Source organism: Melanostigma gelatinosum (genome assembly GCF_949748355.1).
Source record: "Melanostigma gelatinosum genome assembly, chromosome: 9".
In the NCBI taxonomy this organism is placed as follows: Eukaryota; Metazoa; Chordata; class Actinopteri; order Perciformes; family Zoarcidae; genus Melanostigma; species Melanostigma gelatinosum.
The window spans coordinates 14,643,249-14,670,605 of NC_136642.1; the positions used below are offsets into that span (position 1 = coordinate 14,643,249).

General features: G+C 42.3%; 1 protein-coding gene across 1 annotated transcript in view; it reads left to right on the forward strand.

The window, feature by feature from the left end:
* Window positions 1–27,357, forward strand: part of ptprub (protein tyrosine phosphatase receptor type Ub) — a 144,879-nt gene that overhangs the window by 55,936 nt on the left and 61,586 nt on the right. The window contains exons 3-4 of the mRNA XM_079274951.1: window positions 19,158–19,429; window positions 26,320–26,401. Of these exons, the coding sequence (XP_079131077.1) occupies window positions 19,158–19,429; window positions 26,320–26,401 (354 nt within the window). The remainder of the gene's footprint in view (window positions 1–19,157; window positions 19,430–26,319; window positions 26,402–27,357) is intronic.

Below are 27,357 nucleotides of genomic sequence, written 5' to 3' on the forward strand. Positions count from 1 at the left end.
GCTATGGGATCAGAACATTGTACTTAATATTGCCAACTGGCTGACTTGGTATTTGGATGATATTATTCTTCGGCGCTTTGCTTTATTCCATTGTTAGGCTGACTGCTTTTCTAAGGCGAAATAAGATGTTGTAGTGTCCTCCTGTGAGAGTGTGAAGTAACCACCGTCTGCTTATGAATGCGGTGCCCTGTGTCCCTCCGGGACCATGATTCATACTCCAGAGGTCCCACTGGGAAAACCGGTTGTTCCTTGAAGGATTCACAAAGTGGCCTCAGCTGTGCAACAGCTCTTTCAAAGCATCTAGACAACCAAGCACCATCACACTTTGGATTCATCAGAATCTGTCTGTCTTATAAAACATTTACAAGCTTTGTTTTAAAACACATATCATTGACTCCTCTAAAAAGTAACTGTCTGTTCCATATTTCTATCAGCTGTCACTGTGGCTGAGTATCTGATGGATGTGTCATTTAGACTGAGACTTCAGCGTATGCTCTTAGTATCCTCACCATAATCGCTGTGAAAAGTGCTCAATAATGGCAAAGATAAACATCCCTGCAAATCGCATGAGCTGGATTTGTATGCAGTCATTGATCTTCTGCTGTGAGACTTAATGATTTCAGTGTATTTTCCTTTGCAGACGTAGTGGGTGGCAATCCAGTTGCCAGGAGGGGTTCTGAGTGTAGGTTGTTTCATCTCCATTTGTTGTAATAACATTGATTTGAGACGTAGGATCCTCTTGAGTTGGCATCTGGTTTGGAGACTCATGAAGTGCCTTTAGGGAGGGTCCTTCAGGGGAGAAGAAGGTGGGGGACAAAACATTTCATTCCCCTTCCTCGTGTTCTGTCCTCATCGCTCATCCATTCCTGCCATTGTCATTCACACACTTCCCCTCAGGTGCAATTTAATTCAGCAGTGTTGCCATAATACGTCTTGTCATGCACAACACTCTGTCACTAATTGATATGTAGGCACTGCTTCTGGTGGAGCCATTTGCATTAAATCGTGTTAACTGATATGATAATGAATGTGAGAGGCCTGATGCAAGCAGAATGTGTAACTGGAGATGGATGGATTTGAATTATTAACAAGAACTAATATATTATATCAGGTCTCAGGGGTCCAAGGCTCAGGATCGGCCCGGCTGCCTGGATATAAATAGTCTGAATTACATCTGGCATCTCCTTCTTTATCTTCCTCTTTATCATCCTCTTTGTCATCCTCATGCCCACTATTCTCTTTCTTTACCTTTTACGTCGGTTGGTATTTATTTAGCAAACAGAAAATCGAAGGATGAATCTAATTGATTCGACATATCGTTTGATATCACGAAGAATCCACAGAAAACAAAGACTCCATCTGGGTGCTATGAGGTGCACTAGGAAAGGTAGTCATATTGGATTTAATACAGTTATGAATTTGTAGAAATCGAAAGAAGGTTTGAGGCGGATTAAATTTATTGCACAGTAATTCAAAAGAGGGAAACGTGCTATTAATATGACGATCTTTCATTTTTATAATGCCATTATCCAGTCCATAATTCAAAGGAGCTTTCTAATAGAGAGGGATGGAAATGGTGGTTTGCACGCAGAGGAGAAAGGAGAGAATTTCCATGCCATACAAAATGCTGTCGCATTTTAGTACAGATTATAAGGGACTGTCTTACAACAGGTTCAGCATTGGCACATTCCATTGGAATAGGAAGGGAGGAGAAAAACAGTGCACCAGGAAATGAAGAACAACATGAGGCCTGCTCAGTTTGCATCCAGGCAGGTTGATCATTTAATTCAATGGCCTGATCCCAGAAAGAGAGAGACCTGACCTAATAATACTGTATATTAAGCAGTCCCATGCCTTCGGTCTGTGTTGGTATTTGTTAAAAGTCCTTTCTAGTTCTAGAGTGTTTCTTATTCCAATTAAAATGGTTGATTTCTCTATCTAGTTGTATAAAAACTGAATATGAGAATGGCGAAGCATTCAATGAATATGGGGAGAATATTTATTTTTACATCAACTCTCCCTTCCAGGGATAGAGGGAGATGGAACCAATTAAAAGATAGACCTATTCACGACCACGCCCAGGTATTATGAAGGACTTTCCAACCAACTTGAATGAAGATTGGCAGTATGATCAAATCTGTGCCACATTATTGACGGGGAAGAGTTCACTCTTGGATAAGTTACGCTTGTACCCAGAAATCCTACCAAACATCCTCAGCACAGACGTGACATATAATTCAATTGGATTTCTGACAGACAAAAGTAGGTCGTATGAGGAGCGAGCTAGAAATATGTGTTAAAGGAGCGGTGAGACGATATGTTAGTATTCTGAGATGTGTTAGGAGGAAGATATTTCCAGCATGGTTTTAACGGAGGTACCTTGAAAGGATCTAAGTGACAAAATGTCTGTTATGCGTCTGTCTATCATGTGCCAATCTGTTCAGTATGCTCTCCATCTCTTTGCTTTTTACCAGACTGCAGACAATTAGCTTCTCAAGCTTCGCCAAACTTTATTATTCTCCATTTACTCTCATGAAAGGCTCATTGCCTTTTCAAATGACTTATTACTGTATGAAGGACTTGGATGAAGAACGGACACCAAAGTGGACTCAAACAAAGATGAATTAACTGCAGTGAAGTTCGGACTTTCTAAAAGTAAAAATTAATCTTTTTTTCAAAACAATTTCCTTCTTCATAAAAATGACTTGGAGAATGTACAATCATCCTATCATAAGTATTCCAATGGTTGTTCCAGCAGCCTCCGAAATGAGAGCTATTCATTTTTAAGGAATGGCTTGTGTGCTTTCAGGGGTTCTGTAGGATCGCTTCATTCTATTCCTCTCTTACAGTCGCAGTCATTACTGTTTTTACTGCCTCCATCAAATCTGTTCAGTGCCTCCTACCTTCAGAAATATTGACTGCAATTATCCAGCGAGAATGGCATAAAACAGCGACTGTCTTTTGCGATTATGATCAAAATGCGGCTGCAGATGGCTGCGCTAGCCACAGCTTGAAGCCTCAAAATTGCTCTGAAAAAGAAAAGAAAAGAAGCTCTCAGTATTTGTAGCATAACAAAAAACATCAAAAAACGCTGAAAAGGTGGCTCGATCGGTGCCCGCTTTCTCTGTGTTGTTTGTAATTGCAGCGAAGAGCATGTCCCTCCGATGAACACTCCCAGGTTGTTACATCTAATGACTGCTGGGGGTTCTCCACTACGAGCTGTCTGACAGCATTTGCTCGGATATTAATATTGGACGAGGAGAACGAAGATGATGGCACGTGCTGTAAATTGGTGCCGCACAAACGCAACGCATGCATGAATGAACTTGGCACGTGCACTCGGATGCACACCATCACGCATTCATAGTATGCTGACTTTTGTTTTGCATATACAGTAATTGATTAATGGAAGGAAACACAAGGCCGCTTTGCCTCTGTGCCAGTTTAAGTGAGTTTTCAGGCAATGCCATAAAGTGAAATCTGGAAGCTCTGCATCAGTTTTATTGTGACAGTACAATTATGAAGTTCCATCTCCCACTGCTATGGGAGCTGCTTCCTCGTCACCTTGCTAAGGGCCATGCTCTCTAAAGGGAGCTATAGAAAAAGCTATAATCATAACTTCAGTGGAAACTCATATTCTTTCATATGCTTTGCTCGTTGTGTTTTTCATTGCAGAGAAAACAGAGCATTTCAGAATCCAACTTGTGGGAAACATAACGTTTCAAAGGCGTTCTCGTGAACATGATTCCTTGAAGGGAGGCGAAGCCGCTCCTTTCGTCTTCTGATGTGTTCTCTTTGAGGGGTCAGGAACAGTCTGTGCTGCTCAGCTGGATGCCCCCTCCACCGCTCCAAAGCGCTCCCACAAACAGCTGCGGGATTTGCACACCGCTTAACCTAATTTATTTGAGGCCTCTTTGGGAGCAGAGGAGTCAGATCACATGCACTTATTTTTACACACACACACACATACACGCGCACACACACACACACACACACACATTTTCCATTTCACAGAGTCTCAGGCTGTCCTCGAACTACACACATTTGCACTTGCATCTCTGCTCTTTCACAGATTATCTCTCACTGGCTCACTTCCATTTTTTTCTAGCCCTGCCTAACTCTTTGAGTTTTATTTCACACCCGGCTGTAGCATGATATTGAGAATAAGATGACATGGCAGTTCTGGTTGGTGCATTATAAATGCCACACAGACCTGCTGCAACAGACCTCGAGTGCTATAGACTAAAATCTCGTCTGCGACTCTCTGGGGAGGCAAGCTGTCTGTGTCGAGGCAGGAGCAGTCGAACACCAGCTACCGCTATCCCACAACCTGCGATCGCTGTCGGCATGTATGCCTCTGGGTGTGAGGGCGTCATTTTTCTACTCATGTCTGCTAGTACGGCAGTCTCAAGAACACGCCGTCTTATACTCTACAATGTGTAGCTCTTCAGTTGAGCTTCAGGTGTTCTGCAGTCAGATAATCCCTCACATTTTGTTTTTGTTGTGAGAGTGACTGTCTCTCCTCATAATCCTGTCCTCCCCTACCCCGCGTCAAGGAAAGTTCTTCAAAACACACACAGCCAAACTTGCTGCAGAATACAGCCAGCCAATTAGAGCCGAATCTAACGATGCACAACAATTTCCGCAATGCACTGGCCTATCTTTTTTTAATTGAATTAGGAGAAGAGCAAACTGAAGCAGATATTCCCTCCGCATTCGGAGCTTGATTACAGAAAGCACAGACTGTTAGAAATTCCAGCGGCTGGGTCAGAGTCGTGCCGCTTCCTCTACGATGTAGAGAACCAGACAACCAAGATGTATTGGCCAAACACCTCGACAATTAATTAGGAAGCGAGCCTAGACTAATCCTGTTTCCATGGGTTTTGCAGGTCGAACCTCTTTACACTAAAAAGAGGAGCAGAAGAACACTTCAAAGACCAGGAAGGGCTTAAATATGCTCCTACATATAAGCGTGTTAGAATAATACCCTGCAGGAGATATTCTATGTATACAGCATGTGGATGGACACATGGTCCATGCCTGGTTGTTTAGAGTGGCAGGATGCAGCTGTGAATCCTGCCTCTGACGTCTTCAGCGTGAAGGTTTTGCCCACTCTCCGGTTCAAAGGCTTGTCTCTAATGCTGCTGGCTTTCAGGCTTGTCCTGTTTTTGCTATTCTTCCCTCCGGCTCTGCTGTGCTTCATCTCATGGAGACCTCACGCCCCGGGACACTTGGCAGGTCGCGGCAGCACACAGAAATGTACAGCCTGTTCTCTTTCGGGCGCGCTCGGCATTTGGTCTCTTTTGGAATACGGAAAATAACCGCATAAGGCTTTTAGAAAACTTGTGTGACATAAGTGGGCACGGTGAGCTCTGTCTGTCAGGTACATTCATCGCAAAATAGACGAGCGTTGCATCAGACTGGACCACACAGAATCCTTCCGCCTCCAGCATCCCTCTAAATATAAACAGTCCTTTGGTTGATGTTTGACTCTTCCTCACTGAGAGACTGCAGTGAATTAATTATACGCTTGTGAGGGTGAAATACTGTATCTTCAGCATCTCTTCTTTCTTACATACTCAGGATCGATGTACTGCATGAAATGGTATCGTAGATAGTTTAATCAATGTCCTGGTGAAGTCTTGGAAACGTCCATGTAGCGAAAACGTCTATAGCCTGGCTTTGAAAGTCTGAACAGGGAATATAACGCTTTGGTCCACAGTGGACTGTGATTGTACTGTGGAGCCTCCAGGTGTGAACAAGGGTCATGGTTTCAAAGTGAAAGAGCATACATGTGTGAGTGGGCCCATGGAAATCACATGCATGCTCAGCAAACCTCCGGATAGAAACAAGCACCAGGAGTATATGCCCGTGCACCTGAAGAAACCCATAGAACTAAGGTCTTACTGGCTTAACAAAGTTATTTCTGGACACTTTACTTCTGAGCTGCGTATTCTGGAGAGTCGGCCGACGGGTCCTTCGGTCGCTGTCCACCTGGCTCTATTGTTGATGGCAGACACACTGGCTGATGAGCGCAGCCTAGATGTAGAGGCAGAAGTAGGGCCCTGAGCTTGCAGGAGCTCCCTTAGGCTGCGGCTTGGCAGGGCTTTTCAGAGCTGTTCTCTTGCAAACCCTCTCGAAGCGAGCGCAGCAAACTCCACTGTTGCCTAATGGCAACAGTGGAGTCTCTGCTGCTCTTCAGGGTCTGGTCGTTGACAGTTTCTGATCCTTTTTAAGCAAGAGATAAAGCCCTGGCAGACAACGAGGAGAAATGGAGTCTGAGATGTCTGTAGAGATTTAGAAACTAGGAGAGTTTCAGAGAAAAAAAAATAGTTTTGTGTGATGTGATTTATTGATTATTTTGAAATGATCTTTGTAAAAAAAAAAAACTACCAGAGAGGCACTGCAGAGATGGCGACGCCGACATTCTGTAAATTGATCACAAGTATCCGTGCATGAAATACCCGACAGAAAACGGACCCACAGGATACTTACAGAGCAAGAGGAATGCAATATGCTCATGTTCAGAAGGGATTGTTTTCGTATTTCTCTACGGTCCATTTACAGAGTCACAGGTTAAGTAAAAACTGTTTGTTTCAGAATGCATCGACTTTATATTCAGTCCGATAGGGTGGTGCCATGCTGGAGGACAGACAGCCCAACAGTACTGGACCCTGCCGAGCCCATCATCTGTGACCGGCTCTAATTAATTCCCTCAAGGTACACAGATAATAGAGGAATACAACGAGAATAAGACTGCAAAACTGAATTCAATCTTGGGAGAAGAATAAAAAAAATAAAACTGGAGGAAAAACTGAAGAAAAAAAGAAGGGCAACAGATTACATGCAGCGAAGGGAGCAGAAAGCAAGAGAGAGTCATGAGTTCAAATAATTTTTTTCTGTGTGTTTTAATCACGCTTCATTGCATTTAGTGTGCATAGTTGCGTACCGAGTGTGATGAAAGAAAGGCTCAGTGAGTACTTGGCTGTGCTGCTTTGCTGCCTTTGTCTCTGTTTTTTTTTTTTTTGACCTCTCACATGGTCTCGTTGTAAGGACAAGGATGTCACATCTGCAGACAGGCACCACAAAGAACTCTTTCTGCTTTCAGCCGGCAAAGGCAGTAATCGATGGGACCTTTAACGGAAAGAGTGGAAGAAAAGCACACTTTCTGCTAAGCTTTGAAAAAGCAAAACCACTTTCACGGTTAAAAAAAAAAAGCGTGTCTCAACTGGCTCAGCTTTTCTTTTGTATACAGATGTTTTTTTATAGGTACTGGTAATCGTGATAGATGATGGCCATTTATGTCCAAAGATACATGTCGTTACAAAGGTTCTACACTTTCTATCTGTGAGAACAAATATAGCATCTATTGTTTTAAAGGTGGTGGTGAAATTAGTGGTCACAGTTTCCATAGTACCGGCAGGTGTTTCAAAAGCATTTGTCAAATTTCCATCTCGGGGTCGATTTAAAGTATAACTCAATAGGTATTTTTCAAAGCAGAAATGTTGACGTGTCAAAGGAGGAAAATCAAAGGTTATATTAATTACTGTTAATAAATGGCTGCCTTCCACTTAGTTGAGGGAGTTATAAAAGGCACTGCTATTGTTCATACTCGCTCACTGCCACATATTGGGACTCTTCAATGGAACAGAGGCACTCTTAAAAAAGATTCAGTATGGTGCCTGTGTATGATGGTTAAGCTTACCTTTAGAGGTATCAGGCCATACACATAGTTTGGGTTTTATTAGCTCAGGTTTGGACAAACATCTGATATTTCTGCCTCTACCCTATTCTTGATGCATGACAAAGAGACAATTTCAGCTTCAAACATTATACTTTTTCAATTGTAATTAAATATCATCAAAAAAAAATAAAATGGAGCATTCCACAGTGTTGCAAATCCATGGGAAGCCTAAATCACAGTTCCAGTTTTGAGCTCAGCACCTAGATAAGATAGTATTTATGTATTTTAACACTAATTGATATCATCCCCACAATAGAGATGAATATAATTCTGTTTGTGGAGCTCACAGAAATGAAAAAACAACATCGATATTAATATTTTATAGGGACTACTTCTTCCCTATCCAGTGGGAAATAGTTTCAATGAAAATGTGTGACAGTGAGGTTTGACATTGTTTCTGGAATGAGGTGCCGGCTAAAAGCAGTTAGGTTACCCGTTGACTGGAGGGGTTGTATGTGATTGATGATATGTGAGAAACAATACTTGAGCGATAGACCTTTTTTTTCACAGCAGATATTTTGACTTGTCATTGTAACAAATAAAAGCACAGATGTTCTGTTCAGTCCCAATGAGCCATGAGTGTGACAGTGAGCCAGCAAGAAGACAAACATCTTCTGCTGCAGCTGAGCAAAATTATGTGGTCTCTTAGAAGCCATGTTTTTTAGTTTTTATTTGAAATGCTTCATTTAAACTTAATTTACCCCAAATTCACAGCTAATTATTTACACCTGTGCTTTTCATACTGTGACACTCGGATGAAAACAACAAAAGAAACACACATTTCAAATGGTTCTGTATTATTGTTTACATCACTGGACATTTCTTAGAATATGTCTGCAGCATTCTTGATGGAGGCCAAGGTCAGGGCTACAGTAGCTGTCACAATGACGAGTGGTTCTTACTGAGATAGAACGTCTGCCCACCAAACGGGTGTGTGTGTGTGTGTGTGTGTGTGTGTGTGTGTGTGTGTGTGTGTATGACAGTTAATCACAAGCATATTACACCTCTGGGATGGGCGTAACTGACTTTGGCTCCAGCCTGCCCGTCATTATGATGACTCTGCGGCCTATCAGTGTCGGCCTCAGATTTATCGATGCCACACTAGACCGTGACCTCGTCCTGGGCTGAGCTGGGCACCTGTCCATCTATCAGCTTCTAAAGTCCTCCTGTGACGCAGTGGACACAATCTCTATTTCTATGCAGCTCCGTGCCGCCACATGGCAATGATATTGTTCACAGTGCTCATTCAGGGAGTACAACCAAATACATGCCACCCAGTGTTTGCAGACGCGGTAACTTGCTCCTACAACACAAATCTGTAGAGCCGGAGAGACGCTTTGTCATTGTTGGAGTGCCGTAACTGTGTTTACATCCATCAGGGAAAAAGCTGGCAGTGTTTATTGGGACTTAAGTGTTTTGGGAAGGACAGTGTGGGTGGACAACTTTGCTGATGGCACTGGTGAAGGCTCTTTTAAAACAAGCCGAGTAATTACTAAAAAGCATGCTGAAGGCCATTTAAGCTGCATCTGTTGGCACCACTGTGACATTTCAAGATTAGGTGTAAAAGTATGTGCGCAAACTGTGTGTTTGCGTGTCCGTGTGGAGAGAAAACGAGCAGATTGTGTATTGGGTTGTTTTGCTTGAATGGCTTATTATGCAGATTTATCACTGTTGAGTCTAATATCCCGGGATATAGTGTGCCTAGAGCCATACAATTAAATCACTACGATGTTGACTTCGTGTGGAGCTTGAGAAACCACAAATATCTTTCAAGTACATGTAGTAACATAATAATGTTTTCCTCAGGAAGTGTTTTGAAAAAGACTTTCAAGCCCGTCAGCAGTCGCCAAGTGTCATTCATTTCCTCCCGTGACTATCTCATTAGCTTCTTGTCAAGACAGATGACCAAACCATGGCGTGCGTTATTATGCGGCTGCGCCCACCATCCCTGGGGGCCTCTCAGTTTACCACAGAGGCATGTTGCCATGCTGACTTGTTAATGGGATCAGTCATTGACAACAAGGGGCTAATGAAAATCTAATCAGAAAAGCCTGTCGCTGGATTGGCTCTTCCTTTTCTGAATGTCGTAGACACAAAGCCGCTCTGCCATGTCCTCTATATGTCCAGTGAGGAAAACTTCGATCTCAGGTCTCATTAGCTGGTATGATTTGCAGTGTCATCCTCGAGAAATGCAATATTCATTCATTTATGTATTTATTTATTCGTTCATTCATTTTCTCTACCCTGTTTTAGGGCCTTAGGGGGTAGAAATGACCCCAGACTATATTAGAGAGAGACGGGGGAACGAACTCTGAACAGGTTTCTTCCATTGCAGCAATGTTAAATTTAGCTTTTCCGTTACAACGGGGCATACAGAAAATGAATAAATGGAGCCCCATTAATTTGTTCCATTTTATCTTCTTCCCCCTGGGGTGCTGAGTGGCAGGACAAAGAGTAGGTCAAAGCTAAGGCCGAGATCATGTTTTAAGCATCCCATCAGAGGAGGAAGGTCAGATGGATCTCTAGACTAAACCTATACTCATTCAACAGTTGAGAAAATATAAAAAATATTCTGATTTGCATTTAGCTGCAATGTGAGGATGGGATATGTTTTCTCACCACTATACAGGGGAACTGCTAGCTGGGATGGAGCCCTCAGGGCCTGGATGCTGCAGTGAAGCTAAATGGCCAGGCTTTACAGAGGAATGTGTGAATACCCATAGGCGTTAAATGTAGGGCAGCGATGAGGAGCCATATGTGTATTGTCTGGAGCCGTAACCTCGGAGAGTTGCACCTGAGTTTGAACATATGCTCGACAGTTAATCTAACAGGCATATAATTAGATATTATGTAAATGTTTAATTTATGAATGTGTCCACAAACACGAGCGTTTTATGCGAAATCAAGTACCGGTCGTTACAAAATCCACGACGTACAAACTGTGCATGAATTATGTTTGAGCTCTATACTGATATACATATGCCGTTCAAAAGTAGGAATAATGCAGACACCAAGTAAAGAAAGTCCCGTCTGCCATCTGGCTGTGCCAAATCAAGCTTTTGTAGCAAGAGATTCCAAACTTCTAAATGGCATTTCCCTCAACTGAAGCAGAAAATACCCAATCTATTGATCGTGATGGATGGGGATATAAAAAGACCTATGAACCACAGTGAAGCGCAGCACTTATCAATATTATATTTGCTGTTTTGGAAGCTCCGGGGCTAATTGTGCTATAGGGAGGAAGCATGTCTTTCAGGGCTGTGTGATGTGTTCTCCGAGGGTGATGACGGGCTGATAAAGTGATGTTGAGTGCTAAAGGGCGAGGTTTATGGATTTCTGCAACACCCGGGAGCCACAGCTCAGCAGGACTACAACAAGGTCCCAGCCTCTTTCTCCACATGTTTAGAGTGCGTTATTTTCTCAGCTCTCCTGGCCTCCAGTGTGTACTAGAAGGGAGGCAGCTATCCAGTGTGTGCTCCCAAATGTGAACCAGAATTTGTCAAATTCTTATAACAGCATAGCACAGATGCAAAACAAAAGGTATTTGCAGGTGATTACTGTCCTGCAAAAAAACCCACTGGAGCAATTAACATGAATATTAAAATGCCATCGCCACAGCCTTTCCATTTCTCAATTATACACATTAAATTAAACACTTCCCTTTTGATTATCATACAGTTAATTTATGATGCCAGTTTCAATATAGGCTAAACACAGTTTAGTGCTGGCCTGGAGGGCTCTATAACATGTTCACTCTGCAGAACAGCAGTATGGGCATGCACTTTGACCAGACTGCTAATGGTGATGCATGGCTCATTGGTGAGCAACTTTCTCCTTTTTTGTTTTTTACAGACTGAATGGAGACAGAATGAATCAGAGCCTCTTGGTTATCCAGTTTGTCTGTCTGCTATAGAGGTTATAGCCTGAACACAGATCTGATCTCAGGAACGGCTTGAAGGGAATGTCTTCAAATTTGGCTCAAACGGCCACTTACATTCAAGGTTGAATGGATTAGAATGGTGTTCAATGGTCACTTTGAGCTCACAAAACACATTTTTGGCCGTTCCTCAAGAATTTATATGCCAATCATGACAATTTTGTGTCTAAGAGGATAAATAGGTGACATTTTTTTTTGAAGGTGCTTCATTTAACCAAATATTACAGGTGTTTATGGCTCATTGTTTGCTGCTAGTTGAACTGCCTCTGCTGCAGAAGCTGCCCTCCGAATCCCTTCTCGGACCGATCAGCAAAGCTGAAGTTACAGTTCAACGGTGTCTTAACAGCTCAGTTCTGAGGAGGTCTTCTGAATCCAGAATGCATTAAAAGACAAATTTGCAACTATTCTATTAATTTGCATTTCTGGAAAGCTGAATGAATCTCTTTTTATGAGTTACTAATTTCAGTCATATGGTAAAAATCTGGGCAAATATGCAAAGGATTTTCTTTTGGTGCTCTCCGGTCTGCAGCAGACATTACGTCTCTCTGTCTCTCTGTCTGTCTGTCTGTCTCTCTGTCTGTCTCTCTGTCTGTCTCTCTGGCTGTCTGTCTCTCTCTCTCTGTCTGTCTCTCTGTCTGTCTGTCTGTCTCTCTGTCTGTCTGTCTCTCTGTCTGTCTCTCTGTCTGTCTGTCTCTCTGTCTGTCTGTGGTTTGGATGGAAAGCTGGTGCTGCAGAGTCACCTATGCCTGCACAGGAAATGTCTTTGCTAATCCTGAGTGATTTCTGTGTTGATTTGTCTTGACACACAGAAATAAGTCGTTCCACTATTTCCAAAATGATCTGTCCTTATTAGGACTTGCATGAGGTTTAGTCTACAGCACGGTTGGTCAACCATGCACCATGCAGTGCTGAGAGTATGCAGGACTAGAGTGGGTGGTTTTACTGATTAGCACACTTTCAAGCACTAAGGAAGACCTAATCAGTGAAGTCACTTGGTGTGGTATTTGGAAGATCAGTTTCCTTCAACCGCTCTTTGAAAGTTTCCACACAAAGTATGACCTACTAAGGATTGGAGTACTCTCGGTCTTAAAATATCAAAAATACTTTGTGCTCCAGCAACATCATGACGCGCAAAGAATACACGAAATTGAGTTTCTGAAAACATATCAAACCGAGGACATTGTGGTCAGTGCCTTGACCCCTAGGCCGCCATTGCACAATTAATGTTGTGGTTACTCGTAACAGTATCCAATCCTATTAGAGGTATGCCCTTTGTGTGCAGTAGTTTGTGTGTGAGGTGAATTAGAAGCTCAACTGTGTGGGTTTATTATAAAGTGCACTAACTGTACACCACTTTATGTGTGTCCAAATTGTGAGTGTGAATTTCATGCTCGACATAATGCCCTCAGAAATTCCCACAAAGGAAATTTTTAAAAAGCAGCGTTCATGCTATATGCACATTACTTACGCTAACAATGAGTCAATGCTAATGACATCTGTGCAACATCTGTCAGTCAGACGCAAAATGATAATGCTCAGTGTCTGAAATCGCAATTTACTGCTCGGTATAGAGTACTACAGTAACACTATACTACAACCACTGAGTGGCTATGTCTGTACAGTATGTGGTGAATGAGGTTGATGTTTTTCTTTTGACACAGCCCAATTAATGTGTATTTTATGAACGTTGCATTCGGTGATGACAAACAAACTGGTAAAGTGTGCATATTACTTCCTTCTTTCGTTCCTCTCTTTTGTCATGTGTCCACTGATCCGCCTCTCTCCTGGGAAAATCTGCCAGTTGATCCTGAACCGCCTGGAGGACAATTCAAAAGGTCAACGCAAGTAGACTGTTGAGAAATTGCACCTTTCCTCTTTCTCCTCTCTCTCCTTGGGGGAAAAAAAAAGACAACAGCTCTTGCTGACATGGCCTCATCTCTCTCAAACGCTGGAAGGCACAGGCTACTTCGACAATAGCGCCACTTGTATTTCATTTATTTTCTGCTCAAACATCAGTCCTCAGCTGCCCCCCCCAACTCTATCTCACTCTCCATTTCTATCCTGTGCGCACCAGGCTGTCCCCGGAGGCATTGGTAATGGTCTGCTGGCCCTCCACTTGAGGCGATACAGACCTGCAGAGAAAACAGTCGCAGCTCTGGCTTAAAATGACAAGACAAAGTCAAAAGCAGAAATTGAGGATGGGTTGTTCAGAATGTAGACAAAGGAAACGTACTGGCAAAAGGTTAAGAGTGCCCCATGGCGCCCCACTGCCTAATTCAATACTTTCCTTTCTGTCACTTCTTGGTCTGTTTTTCAATTTTAAATTAAAGCTCAGGAGAATAGTGAAGTCATAAAATGAGGAAATAGGGTGTAGAAAAAATGACGAGTTGATGAAGTGAACGCTGTTCCATTATTAACGGTTCGAAATAAATGACTGAGGAGATGTCATTTGAAATTGATCTCTGGTCAATAAGAAATACCAGAACCAGAGGACCGGGATAGTTTCAAAGAACAGAAAATGTCAATACCTATTCTACACTTTGAATATTTTAAGGCTGCAGGAGAGAAAATCTGCTTGATGGATGACTGCGATGATAATGAAAAATGATTTGAATGGGAGAGAACGAGTATGACGGAGGTGGAGCTGTGAATGATTGTATGAGTGAGGGGGTGCAAATGAGATTAGGTCACGCTCCGCAGGTAGGGTGTCAGCCTTGGGAATGGAAAACCTGTCAGTCCTTCATGCCCGTATGCAAAGCTGCAGGGTGCTATTGATCCAGCTGCAATGGACGAGGGTCCTATGCAGCCAACGCCAGTGTTCTCACTTGTCTAACATTATGGTGTGTGTGTGTGTGTGTGTGTGTGAGCAGACTTGTGATCTGTTAATGTTCAATTTTCGTTCAGAAAATGTTTGATTAACGTCAGCCTTTGTAACATCACAGGATTGACCGGTTGCTAAACCCCTCCCCCTAATAGTGATTGTCCAGTCATAGCTTAGCAACGGTAACAAGGCACGGCAGCGCTGTCAAGTTGTGGATTTCTTGACATGTTGAGGCGACGTGCCGGGCGTTGTTATAAAGGAGTCATTTACAGTTTCAGTCTTTCCAAAACCAAAAACACATCAGCAAAAGTGTCTCATGGTGCTAACGTTGGCTTGATAAACCTGCTAGCTGCAGCTAAGAAAAGCCGCCAGCAAAATGACTGCTGCTGTTTAGAGAAAACTGTTCTGCTGATTTCTTTTGGAGTATAAGGTCAGCCTCAGATTCCCAGCAGGAACGCTGTCATTGTGTGTCATTGTGATAAGTCGATTAAGCCGGTGTGATGTCTTGTTATTGCACTGGCCCTGTGTGAGTTCTTCCACGAGGAAGGAAGCTTGTCCCTCCTCTCAACGGGTTTCTTTTTATCCTGTCCTGTGTTTATGTTTTGAAACATACCTCCAAGCTTTCCTTAAATTATCTCTGCGGTCAGACAGGTAAAAAAACACAGCAAATTATCTTTTTTTTTTGTCATTTGCTTTGTACAGTGATGGAAAGTAAACACATTAACGTCTGACGTTAGCAACAAGGTGTTTATGTCTGTGATTGCAGCGTCTTCCACTGAGAGCTCTTATTGCTCCGTGACCAATTTCACTACACGATGAGGCAATTTTACATTTGTGAGCCGGTTTTTCCAGAGGGAGACCAAACATCAGGGAAATGACAACACTAATGTGCCTTTCAGGGCAATGGCCAGAGCTCTGCTTTATTTATTTATTTACTCATTTATTTGTGCTGAAGGTTATTGCGGACAGCAGCAAATAAACAGACAGTTTTGGGACATCAGAACCTTAGAGATTGAGTCTGAAATCCCACATGACCTTCTCAGAACAAAGTGCAGGGCAGACTGAAGGCGCGTGGTGAAAAGACGAGCATCAAGGCCAATGTGCTGAGAGCTGGCATGTAATAATACGGCAAGCAGCATCAAGGGCGCCTCTTAAAGCCTAACACAGCCATTGACCCCCGTATATTCAGACCTCTGCTCTCACTGAGATGTCTTGGACTCTGGCTTTGGATGCCATAGCAACAAAGTGTATCTGAATGGGTCATACAGAGAAAGGCTCCGTACATTCTACACAGGAGGAAAATGAATAGAAAATGATGCGTTAGCCTTCTGCTTTCATATCGTTTCCCCTGTTTTATTTTCACATCTCCTATGTTAACAACTCTGCGTCTTTGTTTGTGACCTCACTTAATCTATCAATGCGGCACAAGTCAAACCCCACCCTTATGGTCCTCCTCTACCTTTGTGATCTGTTGTGCCTTGCCACAGATAGTGTGACCAGGTTGTAGTCCAGCCGTGCTCCCTCTGAATTATGACGTGCTGGATCCGTCCTAATCTTGTTATGGATGTTCTTTTGCCCTTGGGAGGGGCCTCAATGGATGGATGGAACTTTATCAGATTTCACGGTGCTTTGGAGGATCATTTATGAAAGGTGCTTGTGGGTGTGTGTGTGTGTGGGGGGGGGGGGGGCATGCACGGTGGCTCTAAACACTAAAGCTTGATCTGATTTAGTTTACATTTATTTTTCAGCATTTACCTTTCAATGAGAATGTAAACATACGAAGTCATTTACATGAAAAACAGAAGAGGAAGCACAACAATGAAAATATGATAACATTACAAATATGACAAATAAAACAACAATACAAGCTCGCTACACAAAGACAGTGACCTAATCTTAATCATCCCAGCTTTTAAAAAGATAGTTACCGGTATTCAGAGTGTCCCTATGTCAAGGTTGGGATAAATCGACTGACCTTAAGGTTAATATTCACTCGTCCTTCAACGAAGAAGGTCCAGTCTCTTGAATGTGAAGATTTGCTGCTTTTACCTGTTTTGTATCATGAAAATATCAAAAAATGTAATACTGAGGCGTTTTTGTTGGTCGTCAAAAAGAAGGACTATCAAGATGTAACCTTGGACATTTATTAATATTTTCTGTCATTTTAAGAAACTGCATATTAAATCAGTTAATCAAAAGAGTTCGAAAAAGAATGTCTTTTCCTAAAATATGTATGTATTGAAACCAAGAATACAAAGATTATTTATGAATTAATTAAATAAAACATGCTTTGTTGAATTAAGGTAAACTATTTTCCCAATAATTTGTTAGTTTTGTATTTATTACATTTTTTCACTCCTTGGGTACAAACATTTCTTAAAAACCTTGTTGTTTGCTCCAGAGGCAACACGTTGCCAAATGACATGAACCAAACTGATGCATAATGTCAATATTGAATGGGCTGCCATTGATTATCTCACAACATATCAGGGTTACTGCACAGAATGTGTCCAGGACCTCGATTTATTTTGCCACAATGTTTAATTCATGGGCATTTTCATTCATCATATGCACTCACATACAGCACCCTATTAATTATATGACTTCACCGATCTTCGATTTGAATCTCAAAAGAGGTTAGAGGGCGGCAGAATGACTGCTTCACGTGTCCCCACGTGACATGACAGTAAATGCAAAGTCAACAGAAAGGTGTTAATGATGTCTACATATATGAAACAAGTGGCACGTGTCCAGCAAATAACCAGCAGTGAGGACAGCACGGCTGAAGCACTTCAGCCCTTTGCTATTCTCTTATGAGTCCCTCGGGAGCCTTGAGGGTGCAGGAGAGGATACAGATTCTGAAAGATCTAATTAAGCAATGCGAAATGAGAGTGCAGAGATCCTCAGCCGGGACGAGACACAAATCAGGGGCGGTTGACAGTGGGCTGCAGGGCAACAGGGCTTTGCAGTAAAGGCCGCTGCTCTAGCCTCCAGCTAATGACCATCCCTACTTCTCTGCGCTTCTCAGTTAAACTTCCTTTATAGTGCGGGGTTAAGGTTTGTTGATCTAATTTTCATTATGTAAAACATCAGCCTGTGGATTTAGGTGCTTTGCCTTATTTGCACTTAAAGAGGTAATTAGTGCTTTCTCAGTAGTGCTGGTAAAGAAGCAGACGACTCGATCACTTGTCTTGTTTTGCACACAATGGAGAGGAAGGCAAGAGCGAGTTTTTTTTCTTGTGCCTGGATAGCATATACAGGTTCCCTACTCATAACTCGTACTGCAGTACTTGTGTTTGCGTGGTGAGTTGTTGGGAAGGTGTGAAAACATTACGGAGTGTAGTGTGTGTCGAGGATGCTTCCCAGTTGAGAGGCGCACACTGTGTGGGATGTTAAGAAGTATCTGTCTGGCAATCCAGCATTCACATCTGAGTGGAGAATAAATGTCTTCAGGACACCTGGCGCCAAGGCTGTGTCTGCCTGGTCTCTCGGGCTCATTCCTGACAGAACAGAAAGACCTTGGCGTGCAAAGACAACAGGCTTGATTATGTGAGTACACAGGAAGGTCTCCCAACATTGTTGTGCTAATTACGTTAGCGGGCACAGACTCAAGGCGGGACAGATGCTAGGCAAAGGGCAATGGGGTTATCTTAACCTGATTAGAGGAGGCTTTGGGGGGGGAGGTTGTGGATTTTGTTTCCTACCTCGACGTCACCTTGCAGAGGGAAAAACTTTCTCTTGCTGAGTCTGTCTGCTTTTTCTTCCATCTCTCACTTGTTCTCTGCGTATCCCTCCAGTATTCACGAATGCCTTCGCCAGCACAGATTGTGTCCTTTTATTCGACAGGGCACAATTCTTTTGCGGTTATCAACCGCATACACATTACACAATGAGTTGGGGAAGAATACCTTCATATTTCCTTCTGGTGGATTCACCCTGCTTAGAGTGGTTAACTGCAGATTTGTTCCTTTGTGACAAGTTTGCCTTGGTTCATATGAGTCTGCTCAACACAAGTCCCTCAATGTAAATCTAGTAACAATTGAAAACCTGTGCTATGGACATATTCACACTATAAAGACTGGTGTAAGTAATCTATACTCATATTTCCTGCTTTTTTTTCTCACTGTATTGATCATAATTAATTTGATCTCATCGTGATTCATTTTCATTTTCTGTTGCTCAAGTTTAACTTGAGGTTAAATTATTAACTGATTAATGTAATAATCAATGTATATTTATTACCTCCAGTCCCTGTAAACCTTACTACACAATGCATAGAGCACACTTATGTCTCTCTTTATTGGCTCTCATTTTTTAAAAGAAAACAACACAGTAAATAAATAGTAAAATACCTCAAATATTTTTTTTGTGAACCTTGAACAATAATACAACGACCAAAAAGTTATTACTGCCTGTGGAAAGACGGGCATTGCAGACGCAGTGCTAGTGTCTGTTCGGCTGTTTTCAATTTCCAATTTAGGATGATTCAACACCGCAGGCATTTAAGCTGCTTGGTAACTTTTTGTGTGTATGCTTACTTGCCACAACTTGTTGATGACGTCTGTTCCTGACTCATAGAAGTGACAAACTGTTGCGATTAACCATTAAGTTGCAATCCTAAAAATTAACTGATGCATTTCTTGTGTTCCTTCCAGGATCCTATATGTTGGTGAACTCTTCCCAGCATGTCGTGGGTCATCGTGCTCAGCTGCTGCTGCAGACGCTGAGTGAAAATGACACGCACTGCGTCCAGTTCAGTTACTTCCTGTACAGTCGTGATGGCCACAGCCCGGGGGCCCTGCGGGCGTACGTTCGAGTCAACGGGGGTCCGCTCGGCAGTGCGGTTTGGAACATATCGGGGTCTCATGCCAAGCAGTGGCACCAGGTTGAGCTGGCAGTCAGCACCTTCTGGCCTAATGAATACCAGGTACAAACTCCGTCACTCCCAGGTTGAGATTCTGTACTCTTACATGTGATGAATTGACTAATGGGTCCTTGATCTCATGATGTGTTAATGAAACAAGATGCTCCTCTGACACTGAGGAGTTTAACAGTCAAGAGAATTTTCATTTCCGTGATTAAGATCTGCAGACCCATGTACCGACATCTTGCTCAGACGAAAAATGGTACACAGTAAGGCTCATTTTAGCCTCGAGGTGAATCTGGTGTTAATTACTTGCATTTGCAATTTAATTAGCATGGATTCACAAGGGAATCTAGCTCACGTCAGTGCTCGAGGGCCCTGGCTAGTTCTCTTGTGGGCATGCCTGGTAGAGATTTCCCCCACTGAGGCCTGTGTACTGTGTATTCAACCGACTCCAACAATTTGCACGACATGTCACTGCCTACTTGTAGTAAACATCATTGACTGGCATCTACTTGGTTGGTGCCTGATGTGCTGTGGTCTGTAGATGGCATAGTCAGGTAAGCACGAGGGATGTCCATCTATTAATCCAATTTATTTTTCCTGCAAACGCTGCGGAGCTGTCAAAAAGCAATTAAGTTGACTACGGTGCATTTTATCAAGAACAGTCAATCCCCCCCCCACTTAATTAAATTCTATTCTGCTCTGCAAGATCTGACCTTCGCAATGTAAAAGAAAAGAGAGTCCTTTGTATGAACAGAGTGCTAGATGTAGGCTGGCACTGTTCTACCAACGTCACATGATCTTAAAATGAGATCAGAGATGCAATATACAGACAGAAACACACACAAACACGGTAGAAGAATATTTAAACACCGTGGCACTTCGACCAAAGTACAATGGAAATAACTTTGTCTCAACCACTGGTACGCTGTCAAAGCCTCATGGGATTAGTTGTGAAAGGAAAAAGTCAGACATTTTGGGGAATAAGCTGATTTGCTTTATTGCTGCTAGTTAGATGAAAATATTGATATCACTCATATCTGCACGCGATAGTGGTAGAACTTTTTTAGCACAGCTTAGCATTAAGACTAGCCGAACAGCACCTCTAAAGCTCTATTTCTTGTCTGTGAGCAGTGACTTCCTGGATGTTGGTGGTCACCGTGAGGTTGACGGGCAGATGTTTTTGTATGAATCTAAAGAAACTAGATACAACGTGTTGATTTGATTCACATACCAGCTTTGGGTGCTGGATTTCCTTTTTTTTTTACCTGTGGACAGGTTCGTTGTTTTCCCGTTTCCAGTCGCTATGCTACGCTCAGCTAATCGCCTCCCGGCTCTCACTTCATATCTAGCGTACAGACATGAGGATGCCATCGATCTGGATGTTTACATCTGTGTTTCTTCCATCTGTGATTCTAGCTACCTGCTCTGGTCTGTATAGCTCTTTGATCCACGTGTGTTGTTTTTTAAATGTGCTTTATAAATACACTTGATTGATTCTCTTTTACTGTAAGTCTTGACAAGAAAGTGAATAAGTGTATTACCAGGAATGTTTATATGTCATTGAAATACAGACAACATAATCCTAAGGGACCCTTGGCCTTTTAGAAGTACCTTTGAAAAAAAAACCCCGAAAAAAAGTCTCATCTCACCAGCTACAAATCAGTATACGAGACGAGAGGATAGTGAGCTGTACTAATCAATGCTACTGCCAAGTCACACCTTCTCTTGAGCTTTGCCCCTCCTAAACAAGCCAGCAAGGACCCCTGCCAGTAAAACTGTTCATTAGCTCAATGGTACAACAAAAATAATGAGGTTCTCACTGTCTGTTCTTTTATTTTCATGGCGTTTTCATTGTGAATCATTACTTTTACAGCACCCCAATTAAATGTATTAAATAGCTGTCTCTCTTATGATGAATGTTTAACAATAAGTGAGCCGGAAACGGTCGAGTGTTTTTGCTGATGGATGCAGTTCGTGCTGAGTGTGAACACTATTCTGTTATAGTATCACTACATCAGGACAGATACTTCACGAACACAATATCTTTTTACCTGCCTTCTCTTTTTCTGTCTACTACTACTGAATGTATCTGCGTACTTACACCAGTTCTGTTCTCCTCAACCTCCTCTTCATCTTTACCCAGTGGAATTGTGCACTTTCTTGTTCTGTAAGCAGCCCAGTAAACAATGATGGACAGTCGGTGAGTCAGAATTGTTCTGCGGCCCCCGATGAGAGGCTGCAGTTAGGAGAAGGAGGTTTATAAAGGGCTTATGAGGAGGAAGACAGGACAAACAGTACGCTTAATTTAGTGTTGACAGTACAGCCTTTGAATAGAATGTCTTGAACAACCTCTCTTTTATCTCATGTGTGGGAAAACACAGTGTTCAAATGTATTGGAATAAAATTGGGGGATTTGGTCACCAGGTTTTGGCTCAGTTAGAGAAAATGTATCTTCATGTAAGGAATCAAAGCATTTTCCTCTTTGCTTTCTCTCTCATTTCACATTTGACTTTAACTCTACTGAGCTTGCTTCTCAGCACAAAGAGACCAAAACAAACTGCCCCCTCAAAGTCACATATACCACAGATTACATTGCTAATCCCTCTGCAGTCAAAGAGCTCATCACTGTGCAATGACACAAGGTCTTGCCTTACTGCTCTCACTGCTCTCTTTTGAACAGACAAAACAGAAGAAGGTATATGTGGAGGTGTACGGCTGGGTATTTTCTTTAACAGCATCTTAATGCTGTCCTCTGTTGTTAACCGTCAACAGTGCAATAAAAACAGAACAACAAAAAGGAGGGCTATGGGACATCGTTACACTGGTTTTCTTCAACACAGGTCTCTTGAAATTCACCTGAGACTTTTAACCCTAAAGCACGTTAGCTGCAGCTTGTGTGACTTTAAATGTAAAGGGTATGGGTTATATGAGCTTCATAGCATGTCTAATACACAATCACTTTGGATTTGAAGTGATAGGTAGGCAGATTTGCCATGTCATTAAACTAGTAAAGCACTCGTTTGAAGCAGAGGTGGAGAAGAGGCACTTCTTATCTTTGTCTCTTGGGTAAAATAAATCCCAGGAGAACACACATCATTCCAGAGAGGGGTTTCAAATCCGCAAGTTTTTCCGTCTTATTCAATTTCAGGTGATATTAGAGCTCCCAGTTCCTTGGCTTCAGCACAGGGATACAAAATGTCAGTTTAGCCTTTTGTACTGTACATACATGTAAGATGACTATCAAGGTTGCTCATTTCATGGTTTACATTGTAATGATGTACCTTGTTTACATCACATGTAAGATACTGTTTACTGTTTTGAAAAAGTCGTCGTGGAATGTAATTAAAAGCAGTCAAAGCAGTTCTCTTGTAGTCACCAAAACACATCATTAATACGCCAGTATTAAGCATTGAAGAAGGATTACACCTGCATCAGTTTCTCCTATCACAGTTTGTGAAATTGGGATTTGGAGTGCAATGTATTTTGGGGGTGAAAAACCAACAGAACAAGATCACCTTGAGATATCTCGATTGAAGATGTTGTGTTGGTCTGGCGTACATTGCAATAGCTGGAGAACCTTGTTATCAAATATTAAAGATGTTATCTAGCCCTCCAAGACTGCCAGCTACAGCAGGAGACATGTCCCCCTCCCCTCTTTACCGTCTCTCACTTTCTCCTCTCTATACTTCGTCTCCTTCCAAATGTCAGAATCTTCTTCAGACCTGCTTTTCTTCTGCCTTGCTTTACTCACCCTCCCTGTTGAAGGTGTTTTTAGAATAGGTGTGATCTTAATACCATCCTCACGCCATGTCAAATGCACATTGATACATTCAAAATCCACTGGTACCCCCTCAATGATGGCAAGCCTTCAGGAAGTCACTGCGCTCTGCCAAGAAATAGTCCAGCACATATCTCCTAGTGTGGTGATGTATTTTTTATGAAGGAGATACAATGTGTTAATACGTGGGTTTTAGAGGTGCTGTTTGTTTGTTGTTTTTGTGTTACCTTTGGACAGAGTCTGGCTCGCTGTTTCCGCCTGCTTCTACTCTGTATGCTAAGCTAGGCTACGCTAGGCTAACCAGTTCTGAACTTAACAAATGATACTTGAGAGTGGTATCGATCTTCTCATCCAGATCTCGGGAAGAATGTGAATATTTTCGAACATTTTGAATATCTTCAAGACAAACAAACATTGTCTTATATTTGATTATCACGTTCTGTGCACATCTAACCTGTTTAGCTTGATCTCTTAAACCACAGTAGCCCACTTCATAATGTTTCCTATGATTCCATCTTGTTTCCTTATTAGACTCATTTCTTTAAGGAAAAGGAACAAGTTGGATAGTGGTCATCAAAGACTTGTGAATGAGAATCCTCCCGTCTCAGCTTTGTCTGATACTATCTCCTATTTTCGTTACTTCAGCCTGATGATTTGTGCCAAATGAGCCTTTGGCGATGGAAAAGACTTCTGTGAAATACTGTGGAGAGCAAATTGAGACTCTACGATTTAAGGCAAGGCAAGGCAAGTTTATTTGTATAGCACATTTCAACAACAAGGTAATTCAAAGTGCTTCACATAAAACCATTAAAAGCATCAAAACATAAGGCAAAAGAAAAGGAGATTTAAAAACAATTAAGAACATTCCTTGCATTAAAACATTAAAAAACTGTGTAAGAAATAAAATACAGTAGTAAAATGCAGAAATGCAGGAAATTGATTCATATAGAATGTGGTTCAATTAAAGCCAGCAGCAAACAGAAAAGTCTTCAATCTTGATTTAAAGGAGCTGAGGGTCTCAGCAGACCATATTGTCAGACACGGGCTGTTATCCTTTGGCATTTTCCACCTGAACAGATTTACTTCAGCATGCAACCTTTTGTCTGTGCATATTTAAGAAGTTATTTGTATATGATTGTGTCTAATGGTGAGTAAAAGCCCTGTGTCTAATGGTGTCTCTTGACCGGAGTGGGAACGGTAGAAGCTTGTTTATAGGGCCGGATAAATCATCTCTTGATTTGTATACATAACAATTGCTTCTAAAAGCCAATAATGCGGGGTAATGTAATAAGTTCTCCTAATGTGCATTTTATATCAGTCATAAATCACTGCGTGTCCCGCTTTTATATTTTTCTTCAGAAGACAGTTCCTGCATATTTATATCTTTTGGAAGTAAAGTAGCCATTCATTAGAATAAAGTACAGGCGTATAGAAAGTTTCTTCGGGAAAGTGGCTTTCAATAAAAATCTGGGAAGGTTGTTTATTGAAACAAATGCTCTGAATGTCTCCCTCTTAATAACCTCCTATCCTAATGGCTAAGAAGAGTGAGGATTAACCAGTAATCAATCTGCTATTGAGTGTTTTAGCTCAGCAGAGAGTAATAGCACCTTCAATTAGACTTTCAAGACAATTTTCTCTCTTCTGTAAACCATTAAGGCTAATCAGTGTTTTTGGCGAATTTGGATGTTAGCCTGATGGCATGGCGGTGTGTGCTTACGCAGCTAATTCAGGTCAACATATTGAAGGATATTGTGCTTAAATCATTGCTGTAAATATTGTATGTTTAGGCAGCTGCAGAATAGAAGGGAAAGGAGGGAGGGAAGGCGGCAAGGGGAAAAGATGGACAGCGAAAGAAATAAAGCATAACAATGAAAAATTGAAGGATAGGAAGAGTGAAATGAGCGAAGAAAAAAAAAAGCACAGGCTTTTAAGGAAAATAGACCACTTGAAACAGCGGGAGAGTGGAAATGATGAAAAGAGGAAATGTTAATTTTCCCGTTTTAAAAGCGGTGGCCTTTTCCGGCTCAGGTTTCATTGGTGTCTGGGAACAAACAGGAAAATTGACTGTGGCAGAAGAAGATTCGCCTGAGTGTTCCTCCCTGAGCCGGAGGAGAGCAGCCAGTTATAGCAGAGAACAAGCTATTTGGAATACCTTCAGATTTTTTGGTCAAACTACTCTCTCCAACGTCAAGTATCTTACATGTTCTTTCGGTTTTGGCACTGAAACGCCAGTATGGCATTTCAGGTACCCAGCCTCAGTGTATTCATTCTGCAACACAAAAAGTCACTCGTGAAGCTACTACAACTTGATTCAGTTACATAACTTTGACAAGTATGAGCTCCACTCTTGTATAACCCATTTCAGCTCCGCCTGACACCAGACACACGCATTTAAAGTAGCTCCAAGGATATAACATAGTTTGAGTGTGTGTGTGTGTGGTGGCCCCAGTAAAAATCAAGACCCAGTAATAGGAACCATGTTGTAATCATTTGGTCAGAGGATTATGAGAAACAATAACTCAAAGCCGGCCTTCGATCAAACGTGTGGATGGAAGACTGTCCTTGGTGCTGTGAAAACAAACATCACCCCTGTGTCTCATAACTCTCTCACCATTACTGAGGATGGTGATTTGATATTGATTAGGTTTCATGAGAGTCTGCTGCTCATCCAGCTTATTGTTCCATAGGACGGTATGGAGCTTTGTCCTCCCTTGAGTCTCGTGGCCCTGTGCAAGCTGTATTATCTGCTGTTATGGCTTCACAGCAGCCTGTGCCCTGAATGTGGAATAGAGCTCATGAGTCAGGCGCCACATTGTGTGTCTCCTGATCAAGCTATTACTTCTCTTGGCCCTGCGGACTGAGGCAAAACTTATCCATCTCCCTATTTTTATGCTTCTGTCTTCCTCTTGTCTCTCACATTGTCTCGCTTTTTGTTTTGGGCCAGCAGATGTGCAGCTTTGTGGCGATAAATAATGCATCTGTCACCGAAAGCGGGACGCGAGCAATGGAATTCACACAGCCCCTCAATGTTCTTCAGAAAATTGCTTGTACACTTCAGCTTTGAGAGCATTAAGTTAATTGCAAGTGTGTGCCTTAGCTGTTGTGGTTATGAATTAAACTTGTGAATTATACTGTTCATCACATATTCACGTTCACTTCACTTTTGCAGGTACTGATTGAGGCAACGGTTTCCAGAGAGCAGCGAGGCTACATTGCCATCGATGACATCGTGGTGCTCAACTACCCCTGCTGTAAGTTCCACTTCTGACAATGAATTGCAATTACAGGAGGTGCTGGAGGGATAAAAAAAGTTTTGTGGTTTTGAGGGAAATATGTATTTCAATAGGATGCGGAGAAGAGTGATTGCTGATCGACCTTTTCATATTAGAATTGCAGGTTGTCCTGAGGCGCCCAGTGACAACAGAAGTGCTATTAAAACACTGTGACACCCAAATGCCAACACTCCTGAAAACATACCTGCCATTCCTGCCTCCAGCCTTGTTTGACAGCCAAATGTGTTTGTTAATCTCTGAAATCTTTAACTCTCTCTCTCTCTCTCTCTCGCTCTCTCTCTCTCTCTTGCGCTCTCTCTCGCTCTCTCTCTCGCTCTCTCTCGCTCTCTCTCGCGCTCTCTTGCGCTCTCTCTCGCTCTCTCTCTTGCGCTCTCTCTCGCTCTCTCGCTCTCTCTCTTGCGCTCTCTCTCGCTCTCTCTCTCTCGCTCTCTCTCTCGCTCGCTCTCGCTCTCTCTGAAAGCTTTCATGTGCCCTGGCGTAGATTTGTCGTCATAAGTCACTGTGCACAGAGGGGTTTTTCCCCCATCAAGCACTGCATTTCAAAGCTTTATGAGAATGTTCAGGGTGGTTTTTTTTTGTAACCAATGGCTCCCAGCAGCGGAGCTGTGTCAGGGAGGGTGGCGGTTCTATGTGTTGTTATCCCCTGAGGACCTTGTGTAAAACATATTCACTAAGTCCCTTAATACCTGGACAAAGTCTTTCAGTGTCACACTGCGTGGCGAGTACAACCCACTGCTGAACAGGAGGGCTTAAACACCATTGGTCCACACTGCTTTCAAGTGACATATATTACTGACACAAGCTTGATGGTATTTTTTCATCATTTAGCATTATCTATTTTATCACAATAGTGTTTGGAGACTTATCAGGGATGTCATGTCACAATGGATACCACCAACGATTAAAAAAATGAA